This window comes from Brachypodium distachyon, chromosome 3 (assembly GCF_000005505.3).
Source record: "Brachypodium distachyon strain Bd21 chromosome 3, Brachypodium_distachyon_v3.0, whole genome shotgun sequence".
In the NCBI taxonomy this organism is placed as follows: Eukaryota; Viridiplantae; Streptophyta; class Magnoliopsida; order Poales; family Poaceae; genus Brachypodium; species Brachypodium distachyon.
The window spans coordinates 35,386,568-35,398,637 of record NC_016133.3 but is presented as its reverse complement, the minus strand read 5'-3'; the positions used below and the strand labels follow the sequence as shown (position 1 = coordinate 35,398,637).

At 44.4% G+C, this 12,070-nt stretch overlaps 1 protein-coding gene across 1 annotated transcript; it reads left to right on the top strand.

Annotated features, from left to right (window-relative positions):
- The first annotated feature begins 2,955 nt into the window (after positions 1-2,955).
- LOC100828404 lies at positions 2,956-5,972 on the top strand. Its single transcript, XM_010238355.1, has 2 exons — positions 2,956-3,318; positions 3,435-5,972. Exons 1-2 carry the CDS (start codon positions 2,956-2,958, stop codon positions 5,970-5,972), a joined length of 2,901 nt encoding a protein of 966 aa, XP_010236657.1.
- Positions 5,973-12,070: the final 6,098 nt, after the last annotated feature.

Genomic DNA, 12,070 nt, shown 5'->3' with positions numbered 1-12,070 from the left:
TCACTGTAATCTGCCCCACAATTAAGAGGGTCCTGATGAGTTCTGTTTATGTGTGGTTCACTTCCAACTTGAGAAGGTGATTGAAGCAGAAAAGGAAGCTGCACGGCAGTTGGTTCAACAAAAGAAGAGAGATAGAGCTTTGATTCCCTAAAGAAGAAGAAATCTCAGGAAGAACTGCTGAAACAAGTTGACACATTGCAAATGAATGTTGAACAACAGGTTTGTAGTTTATTGGATAAATTCAGATTCCTAATGTACTGTCTGTTACTGTATAGGCCAGGAGTTTGACTTTCTGCTCCACATCATCGAATCTAACCAGCATTACGTTTCTTAGTTTTGACGTATAATTTGACAACCTACTTTTTGTTTGCTTTGCATGATATTTATCCAATTCTGGCCTATACAGTAACAGGCAGTCCCCCTGACTTTGCATGATATTTTTTCCTTCAGACAGCAGTATGCGGGTTGAAGTTGGATATGCTAATCATGGCCGTGCCGCTCTGCAAGATATTACTAACAGGTGTGCTCAGTCCCCCGATTCGGATCAAGGTAATTTCTCATACCATTGCTGTCAACACGCATGTTTCACCAGAATATAGGTGACTGATTTGTAGTTTACATTGTGATTTCAAACAACATTAAGCGGGTAGATATTACTGACATATATCTTCAGACCCCCGACTCCTTACAATAGGATTCTAATGCAACTTGTTATACGAAGTAGAAAATTCTAATCGGATATACTTGTTTTGTTAATTGACAGCTCAACATCCATCACAAAGTACGATCACATTTCAGGGTGCAACACTGTGTGTCCCTGGTACCTCGTGCATTCAGGAATTTCAGAAACGTGATGCTCCAGTCGACAATGTTGCAAACATAAAGGAAAAAAAAATCAGGCTAGAAGGGAGCGAGACCAGGCATGCCGGGATAAGCAAACACCAGAGGAAAGGGAGGCCATCAATGCCCGTAGAAGGGAGCGAGACAGAGCACGACGGAATAGTTTGACACCCGGCGAGCTTGTGGCGAGAAGGGAGGCACACAAATCACGCCGGAATAAGCAAATAGCCGAGGAGAACGAGGCCAACAATACCCGAAGAAGCGAGCAACAAAAATCATGCCGGGATAATCAAACACCAGAGAAAAAGGAAGCAGGCAGTGCCCGTAGAAGGGAACGATATAGAGCGACACTGGCAGCTAGGATAGGGACGCCATGCCCTGAATCCATAGCAATGCCCTGCCCGGAACTAACTGCAAACCCCTGCCCGGAACTAGCTACAAACGTGGCTTCAGCGCCAACGTTTACCATTGGAACTGACGGTAATGATCACATTTATGGCCAGTCTCTTTTCCTAGGATTCTTGGTTTGTTTTTCACTGACCGAGATTGTGTAATAGGTGACGTGGACGCCTTCCTCAAGCGGGTCATGGAGGCCGAGGAAGGAACGCCCTCTAGCCATGTAACATGTGACAAGGACGCCTGCCGGGATGCCGCTTCCGATGATTTGATGGATGATGAGTACTATATTTTTTCTGCTGAATGTACACCCCCTCCTTGTTGTTCTCGATGTTATATGTTGTGTCAAATGGTCATATACATAATATATGTCTCTGTCTCTACACCTGCAGGTTGTAATGACGAAAACATGGACATCAGCGCGCCTTCGGGGGACTCTCCCGTTAGCAATGTCATCGACCCATTCGATTTCGTCTACTCCAACGTTCCCGAAAGAACCCATAGCCTGAAGCAAGTCGACGACTGCAGGCACTGTAAAGCCAAGAAGTTTGAGCACGAGACCGGCGGTTTCTGCTGTCGTGGAGGAAAGATACAGCTCGCCTACGAGGTGCCAGATCAGGACCCAGAGTTTATGAGGCTCTGGTCTAGCGCTGATGCGGACTCACGCCATTTTGAGGACAGCATTCGGTACTTCAACAATCACTTCTCCTTCACGACCCTCGGCGTCAGTCTAGACAACAACTATACAAACATGAGATCTGGGGTATACACGTTTTGGGCTCACGGAACAATTTACCATAATGTGCATTCTTTTGGGCCTGGGTCGAAGTCAGAACATCTACAACTCTACTTCTATGACGACGACGCAAGTCTAATTCATCGCGCAGAAGCTACAAAGATACTGGACCAAGATATGGTCAAGAAGGTAGCCAATATCATGAGAGGAAACCCCTACTCCGAGACGTTTAGGAGTCTAGGGGCTTGTGAGGGCAGCCTCGCGGAGTACCGTATCGACCTAAACACCGACAAGAAGCTGGATCAACGGACATACAACACACCGATTGCTTCAGAGGTGGCTGCTATCTGGGTGGAGGGCACCGACTTGGCGAGGAGGTTTCAACGCAGCATAACTCTGTACGGGGACAACAACGAGAGGTATGGCATACATGCCACGCAAGGCTGCTATGACCCGCTCTCGTACCCGCTATTCTTCCCAAAGGGGGAGCTCGGGTGGCATCCCAACATACCAAACGAGGCGTAAATTGGGAGCTTGCCCAACGTTCAAGGGCGTCTAGCAACGATGATCCAGGTTGGCCTTCACGACATGATCTAGCACATCCGTTTGTTTAATGCATTATACTACATTTCTAACTCTCCTCCCACCTTTTTGATTACGCAGATGCAAGTCACCATCTATGTGTATCTGTTAGGGACTACTACTGTTACAGGTTACAGACGCGACCTGCGATATTCAACCCGATACTGCACGGAGCACGGCTGTTCCAGCAGTACGCAGTCGACATGTATATAAAGATCGAGGGCACGAGGTTGAAATGGTTTCGGGACAACCAGCCACTTATTCGAGCTGACCTGTACAAAGGAGTTGTTGATAGCATCGCAGCCGGGGAGACTCGAGCGAGCCAGATCGGCAAAAGAATTGTGCTCCCATGGTCATTCCAAGGGGGTGACAGATGTATGAAGCGAAGGCACATGGATGCAATGGCGTTGGTGCAAAAGTACGGCAAGCCGGACATCTTCCTGACAATGACCTGCAACCCCAATTGGGATGAGATTGTCAAAGAGTTGTTGCCTGGCCAGACTCCTCAGGACCGACCGGATCTTGTCGTTCGTGTATTTAGAGCCAAGCTTGAAGTCTTAAAGGAGATGCTTCTGAAGAAACACATCCTTGGATTTGTCAAAGCGTACGTTTACGTTGTCGAGTTCCAAAAGAGAGGCCTCCCACATGCCCACTTCCTGCTAATCATGGATTCCAGATATAAGCTCGTGATGCCTGAGCAATATGAACGCCTAATCTCGGCCGAGCTCCCAGACAAGCACAAGTACCCAGAGCTTTACGCCATGGTTGTCAAGCACATGATGCATGCCCGTGTGGTGTTCTCAAACCCAAGAACGTGTGCATGCAGGACGAGTTGTGTAAAAACAAATACCCAAGAACATTCAACGGTACTACCATGCAGGGGAAAGACTCCTATCCAGTGTATCGTCGGCGGGACAACGGTCGCACCGCTCATGTACAAGGCCAGACGCTGGATAACAGATGGGCCGTGCCGTACAACCCTTACCTGCTTCGTATGTTCAACTGTCACATTAACGTCGAGGTGTGCTCCAGCATCTGCGCGGTGAAGTATCTGTACAAGTACATCTACAAGGGAGGGGATCGCACGTCGATGAACTGGGAACAGCCTGACAGCGAAGGCAGCATCGACGAGATTAAAAGATATGTTGACGCGAGGTGGGTTACCCCGCCAGAAGCTTGTTGGAGGATTTTTGGGTTCGACCTCCATGATAACAATCCGTCGGTGCTGCAGCTGCCACTTCATCTTTCGGATATGCATATGGTGTCGTTCAACGCAAATCAGGACCTTAGAGATGTGGCCGTGCAGGAGAAAGCATCAAAGTCGATGCTAACGGAGTATTTTGAGGCCAACAAAATACACGAGAAGGCAAGAACTATATTGTACAAGGATTTTCCAGAATGGTTCAGATGGGTGCCAGCAGAAAAGTATTGGAAGGAAAGGGAACAACGGCCCCAGGTAGGCCGAATCGTGTCAGCCCATCCGGCGGAGGGAGATAGATACTATCTGAGGGTGTTGCTTAACCATGTCGCAGGCTCTACTTCCTTTGAAGACCTACGAACAGTTGACGGCATCCTATGTCCAACCTTTCGGCAGGCTGCCGAAAGGAGGGGTCTTATCGAGGCCGACAGCACGCTCGATGAGTGCCTCACGGAGGCGGAACAGTGGGCTATGCCATCATCGCTGCGAAGGTTGTTCGCAACAATTCTGATATTCTGTGAGCCTGGAGATCCGCATGATCTCTTGGATAGGCACCTCGACGGAATGTCAGACGACTTCAGACGGTCCCTCACTTGCCCGATTGAGGTAGAGCAGAAGGTATTGCTTGAAATAAGGGGCATGCTGCAGTCCATGGGCAAAGAAATAACGTCCTTCCCTCTTCCGAGTATCGACGAAACATACGACGACACCGGGGGCGAAGCTAGGGAGATAATCGAGGAGTCCAATATCCAAGTCGACATGGCAGACACTTCTCTAGCGTATTCCCTTAACGCAGAGCAGAGGTCCGCCTACGATGAGATACTGGCAGCTGTTGACAGCGGTGCTGGAGGAGTGTTTTTTGTTGATGGGCCAGGAGGCACTGGGAAGACTTTCCTGTGTAGGGCCTTGCTCGCTAAGCTCCGAGGTGAGAAAAAGATAGCGGTGGCTACAGCAACTGCGGGTATCGCTGCTTCCATCATGCCGGGAGGGAGGACCGCCCACTCGAGGTTCAAGATACCCCTGACCATTGATGACGGTGCGTCATGCAGCTTCACAAAACAGAGTGGCACGACCAAGCTGCTATCGAAGGCTTCTCTTATCATATGGGACGAGGCCACAATGACCAAGCAGCAGGCGATCGAGGCATTAGACAACAGCATGCGCGACATCATGGGCCAACGAGACCGGCCATTCGGGGGGAAGACTGCCGTGTTCGCCGGCGACTTCAGGCAGGTGCTTCCGGTTGTGAGGAAGTGCACACGGGGTCAGATAATAGACGCGAGCCTACACAGTTCCCATCTATGGGAGAAGATGCGGCAGCTCAAGCTCATGACAAACATGAGGGCTCAAGCCGACCCGTGGTTCGCCGACTTCTTATTGCGCGTCGGTAATGGCACCGAGGAGGCCAATGAAGAAGGCAACATAAAGCTCCCTGAAGACGTCTGTGTGCCATCCACTGACAAGGAGAGTGACATAGAGAGGCTGATTGACCATGTGTTCCCGGCTTTAAATACCAGCTTGGCCGACCCGAACTATATTACTTCCAGAGCTATCCTCTCCATGAAGAACGACTGCGTCGACAAAATAAACATGCGGATGATAGAGCGTTTCAATGGAGAGGAGATGGTGTACCATAGTTTTGACAGTGCGGAGGATGATCCGCATGGTTACTACCCTCCCGAGTTTTTGAACTCGCTTACCCCGAACGGGCTGCCTCCGCATGTTCTTAAATTGAAGATCAACTACCCCATCATACTGCTGAGGAATATTGACCCGGTTAACGGATTGTGCAACGGCACTCGGCTCATAGTCCGGGGATTCCAAAGGAATGCAATTGATGCCGAGATCGTGGTAGGGCAGCAACACGGCAAAAGGGTGTTCCTTCCCCGCATTCCGCTTTGCCCCTCCGATGATGACATGTTTCCATTCCGTTTCAAGAGGAAGCAATTCCCGGTCAGACTAAGCTTCGCAATGACCATCAACAAGGCACAAGGGCAGACCATACCAATTGTCGGTGTGTACCTACCGAACCCGGTGTTCTCCCACAGCCAGTTGTATGTGGCCTTGTCCAGAGCAATAGCAAGAGGGAACATAAAGATCCTCACCGTGCAGGACGATGAGAATACGAACAAGTCATACAAAAGGAAGCCAAAGAAACAAGAGATGTCTGTGGTGTCCACCACTAAAAACATAGTGTACAAGGAAGTACTCACTGCATGATGGATAAGAAAGAAAATAACCAGCTTCCATTCAATTCAATTTAATATGTCGGTTTCTGCCTTGCTGCATCTCCTTTCCAGCATGACTTTTTTTGGTTGGTTTTACTATATTGTTGCTGAAAGATTTCTTCCTTGCGAATTTGTTGGCCTCAACATGTATGCTGACACTGTTCATTTTCTCATGTTAGATGTTTTGAGTTCAGCCATCTATACTTATATTTCATACCCGTGTTGCTGTATGTTCTGTCATTTTTGTGGATCGTTTGAGCGATGCTTGATGCTGCCTGTAATGTACCCGGTTCTAATTCCCATGTTCTCTCGTTTCTTATGTGTTGCATGGCCTAATAGTTATTATTTTGTGTCCTTTCCGGTTCAAGTTGGAGTGGTTTGACATGGTTACTTTCTATGTACGGTTGATGACAATTTAGTTTATATGTGCCCGTGCGTTTTAGTCTACTGTATTTCTATAACAAAATTCTTTGTGTAACCATACAGACTAAGAGGTTCAGACAGAATTGAGAAATAGGCAATAAAATATATACCAAGTATAGAAGAGGCACCTGAAAGACAATAATAGCAGCTTGATTATTGGAATGGAACCGGCAGAGGTTTGAGTGCACTTCTCTTGCTCCAGCTCTTCTCTTTGCTGCAGTTGAAAAACCGAATCATGTGATTAGCGTGTGATCTTGCAAAGCAGAATAAAAAACAAGTAAGGTCTTACCATTCTGGTAATTACACACATGACATGACTCGCCAGAACCTTCATCATTGTAACCATGAATGGATCCAACAACTTATATACACAGTCTGCTGCCTGACAGAAGAAGAAAAACCCTTTAGTTTCTGCACTGGTATACAACATGTCCTTTCAGTTACAACATGTCATTTCAGAGAAAATATGATTACAATGCAAATGGTATCTCCAGGTCATGTTGATGATCTCATTGTAAGCCCTCTAAAGATAGTAAAGATGTGGATTAGCAATCGTTTTCGTTCCAGTGAGTAAGTCATACATTTTCACTTATTTGTTGCACTTCTCACCTCAATTGGTTTCTTCTCCATGTTAAGCTTATTCATGATCAAAGTTGCAGTTTTATAACTGGAAAGAACATCCATGCCTCCCATCTTCTCACTACTGGTCATTCTCTTTCTGTTAGCTCCCTGCAAAAAATCATATGGTTCCTCTCAGTTCATGAAATTACTTAGCAATCCATGTCAACAAAGCTGTTCACAAGAACTTGTCAAGTTGCAGTCTTCTCAGACTAATTAAAGTTGTAACAAAAACTCCCTCATGTTGCCTGAAATTATGAGAAGCAGAGGACATAAGCTATCTTGTCTAGAGTTCAGAGCAGTGAACAAATAGTTCACAGGAGCAGAGAGCTGCAACTGGCACTTCTGGTAATTCCATAATAAGTCATTGATTCTTTTATGTGTTTCACCATGCCGGACATCAGTGTGTTTGTGTGTACAGAAACTGTCATATATAAAGATCCAGAATATAAAGATAGCTATTTTTGAAACTATGAAATAAAATTGTCCTTTCTGAAGTTGTGAGCGTACAGATTTCAGTTCCAGGTTTTAGTTTGAGTTGTCCTTAATTCTTTTTTGGCATGACATGGTAGATTACGTATTTGTTCATTGCATCTTTCAGATCTTAACAGAGATCAAACCATCAGAGTTGACAATCCTCTGTATATGCCCTATTCTTTTTCATTTGTCTTAATGACCCTCTGGATTTTCCATGTCTCTTATCTGTCCTTTTAGAAGTTTGCATGTCTGTTGCAGCCAGGAAGTTTATACATGTGCTCTAATGTCCATACGCATCACAATATCATATATATGCCAGGTTTTTTTTACCACATCCACATCCAGGTTTGCATAACTATCGTTTTCCTTTTCTCCAGGTTTGCATGTTTTGAAGCAATAAAAGTTAGTAGTCGTCTGAGAATTGGTTTTTGCTTCAAAGTTGAAAAAAAAGTTAGGTAGTTAATGGCTTAATGCACCAGAATTCCTGTTTTTTTATGGCAAGTTAATGTCCATACTCATATAGTATGGAAGGAACGAGATGGGCACCAACTAAGATAAGGGGAGAAAGGAAGATGGAGCCGGATGACGAGGAAGAGAAAGATTGCTATTGTGAACCAAACCGTATTCGGTCTTCTTGAAAGATTGTACTATTTTACTGTTTGATGAATAGAATGGTCGCCATATTTACCTCATAAACGGAAAGATATACAGATAAATATTTTCCTGTAATGTAACTAGAGGTACCTTATATCCTTATATATGGATAGTTGTTTAGGATTTCTGTAATGACTTCTCTTGCTTCGTCTTTCATGATCTATGACATGTAAAACCAATTTGTACTGCCCATAGGTGTATGAAGATAAACATGATTCTTCATATTTAGTCGACTCACTCGTTTCCAAGCCAATTATAATTTGCACTTGATCATTTACTAGCTTTTCAGAATCTTTTATATTTCCTACAGCCGAAGATTGGTGATGAATTGTTCATATAGTGGACGCCGAGAAGGGGTGGGAGGAGGAGGCACAAAGTCATGAACCTTGTTGAAGCTACAGTATCAACATTTTTTTTGTTTGACAAGTGCTCCAAGATTTTCAAAGGGGTTGTTTGGTTGTTGTCAAAAAGAAACAGTGAGAAGTAGAATCGACTGTTTTTGCATCAACGTCGAGAAAACAATGTTGATATACATATCTTTGACATGAAATGGCAGTGTACTTGAGTCTCACATGTATCATTTTTTTATTCCATTGCAACGCATGGGCACCTAAGTTTGAGCTACTGAATCCCAAACTATTACTACCAGTGAACTAGCTGACATGCCACTTAATTTAAAGAAAACTACATATAATTTCGAGCTACTGAATCCCAAACTATGGTATAAAAAATAATAAATATACTCCGTAAGGCCTCGATCTAAAATCCCCTTAACCAAGGAAAGATTTAAGAGCAGCAGCACAAATCCCGTCTCAATTTATAACCAAGGAAAGATTTAAGATTTGCTAGACAAACGTGGTACCCTTAATAACTGACGACGTTTTAGATGCCTTCCTAAAAACCTGCCCATGGGAGAGAGGAAGTTTTCGGAAAGGAAGGCTACCGGAGAGGAAGTTTTGTATTTGTTCCCTGCGTGAAATCCTTTGTTTCTTTAATCACGCCGGCCACAGCACTTTCCTTTTAAGCTGACAAAAATTCTGGCGTATGAGCATAGCACCGAAACTCAAACTTTGCCGCCAAAAGCCCCTTTAAATACTGCATGTATGCTTACCCGCCAAACTCACCTCTTCCCGGTTGATTTCTTTCTATCCTCATTTCTTTCTAAACCACTCAAAAAGAAAAAATGGTGATGCCATACCGTATGTATCCATCAAGGCGTGTCCATGCACCGGCACCAGAGAACTTCTTTCCGGGAGGCAACATGAGGTATACTGTTTCAGTTTTCCACATGAGTTTTTTCATAACATTTTTTCGATTTTCCAGATCATAATCTGTTTACTCACATAACTAGGGACATGGATGTTGTGAGGACGAGAGATGGGGTGAGACCGAGAGATACACTCTTCCGTACCGTGGAAGAGGTACATATATTCCATGATAGCTGGAGGATTCGGGCGAAGGTCGTCTACAAGGCGCGGATCAGGCGGATTCGCGTTGGCATCCCGTATCTCCGAATAATATTGGTGGACGAGGAGGTAACCAATGATTTTTTTCTACTTTGAATGTCTTGAAGTATTGATGGTCATAACTCGTAACATCTTTACATTTTTTTTATAATTGGTGATGCTGTCTTGTAGGGTACCAAAATTGAGGCTGTTGCGTACGACGACCAAGCGGATCGGTTCAACACCGCTCTCCGCACCGGCTCGGCCTACGTGTTCAGCAATGTGGGCTTCATGGACACAGAAGCGACATTTGAGGTCGAGTTTAACTTACGTGCTGATCTCTACTGCAGCATCGGACGAAGAACGGTGCTTGACGCGGCAGCAAATATAATAATACCTGATCTGCCGCCGCGGTTCTAAGAATTTCACACTGTTTATAGGCAGCGTGACAGAACACCCGCAGGTACTCCAAAGGATCCATGTCCTTCCTACAAATATTGATTTGTTGCGTTTTACCTAATCTTTTTTACGCAGATGTCATAGGCGTTGTCGTCTATGTGAGTCCGGTGGCGTTTAGACAGACTTACGAGAGACGCATCCCGATCAGAGATGTCCTGCTCGTGAACACAAGGTATGATATTTCTTTTTGTCTCATAATTTCTAATCATATATTTTCACGTACTAATTTAGTAACGCTATCAGGGGCCAACTAATGTTCGTCCGAGTTTGTGACGATCATGTTCGCCGCGACATCACACAGTGGCGACCAGCTGGAAACAGGAATTGGGTCATGACGGCCACATTGCTAAGGGTTGATACGGCACAAGGAGGCCTGACTACAACATACGACAGTATTTTCGCATTTGAACCACCGGGTCCGGCGGCACGGGAGCTACACGATCTTCGTGATACCTTGGTCCGAGAAGTCCGGATTGAGCCGTATATCACTCAAAGAAACAATTTGGCTCCTCTATGAATAAATGAATTAGTCAGGCCTCAATTTTATTATTCCAAACAATACAAGTTATTTTGATTGTGTACTTAGTTTAGTTTTTTTTTGGAAACGTTTTGTTTCGGTAATCCGATTTATATATAATCGCTATTCAAGATTGAGACTTCTGTAATCCGAATTATATATAAATGTTTTTCGTTTGTTCCAAAAAAATATGGTGTGATTATCCTTTTGCTCCCGATGTGACCAAAATACTCAACTAAGAGCAGCAGCACAAATTGCATATCAGTTTTTGGCCATATCGTGTCCGGTACCCTCAATAACTGCCTCCGAACTTAAACATGCTCCGTCAATCGACGTTTTAGAGGCCTTCCTAAAAACCTGCCCGTCAGAGAGAGGAAGTTACGGGAGAGGGATAATTAACAGGAGAGTTAATGCCTTAATTAACGAGAAAGTTATGGAACAGTAGGCCATCAAAAGATCTCTCGATGGCAAGATTTATGTTCCCTGCCTGAAATCAATGGCAAGATTTATGTTCCATAATCACCTAGCTATAATTGGGATGGCAAGATTTATGTTCCCTGCCTGAAATCAATGGCAAGATTTATGTTCCATAATCACCTAGCTATTAATCGTGGAGGATTTGTTTTCAGGTACGGAGGGAGTATGTGATTCCCTGCCTGAAATTGTTTCCATAATTAAGGAATACAATAAATGCGGGACGGGTTGTGTTTTCAGGAGTAAATAGAGTATGTGATCCGAGTCATGTTGGTTTGGCAACAAAGAAAAAGAAAATACAAGAGAGAGATTTGAACCCTGTCTGTGAGAGGAGCAGCATAAAGAGGAAAAAGATGCGGCTATAGCTAATTCCTACAGCCACGGCATAAAACAGAGGGCAGCCAGCCTAGGGTTCGTGCCAAACCCCCAACACAATCCCACGAACCTTGACCGACACCGGCGACAACAGTTTGAGCGAACCTAACAACACCCCTGACTCTAGCAACACCGCCATGACACACAACGACTGTGTGGACACGCAAGGTACATATACACTTCTCTTATCGATCTTGCTAGCTTTGGTTGAAAGGTTGTCGCACTGATTGCATGTTTATGTTAAATATGGTTCTGAAAACTGTTTTTTTAAGTTTTTACAAACTGTATTTGTAGGTTCACTATGGGCGTTCTTTGGACATTTATACTGATTAAGTGATAGGACTAATTTAAATGGGTTCCTGACTTGCAATGATTGTTTTTATGCACTGGACAGGGTTACTGTTTGTATGAAAAAAGCAAAATGATCTTATTGATCTTGACATGGAAATGCCTGAGTATTAATGTTTGGTTTTCATGATATTTTTCCTTCTCAATCACTCAAGATATTTATTTAGTGGCTTCTGTTAATTTATAGACGAATAAAGCTACTTCCTCCGGCCGGAATTACTTGTCGAAATATTATACTTTTTACGGATAGATACATGTATTTGGGTAAATTTGAGACAAGTAATACCGATCGGAGGAAGT

Bases quoted from the DNA above. Each gene is read 5' to 3' on its own strand.
- LOC100828404 (XM_010238355.1), top strand. From the start codon at position 2,956: ATGGCGTTGGTGCAAAAGTACGGCAAGCCGGACATCTTCCTGACAATG. The intron at 3,319-3,434 runs GTTGTCAAGCAC...ACTACCATGCAG, and splicing joins ACCCAGAGCTTTACGCCATG to GGGAAAGACTCCTATCCAGT.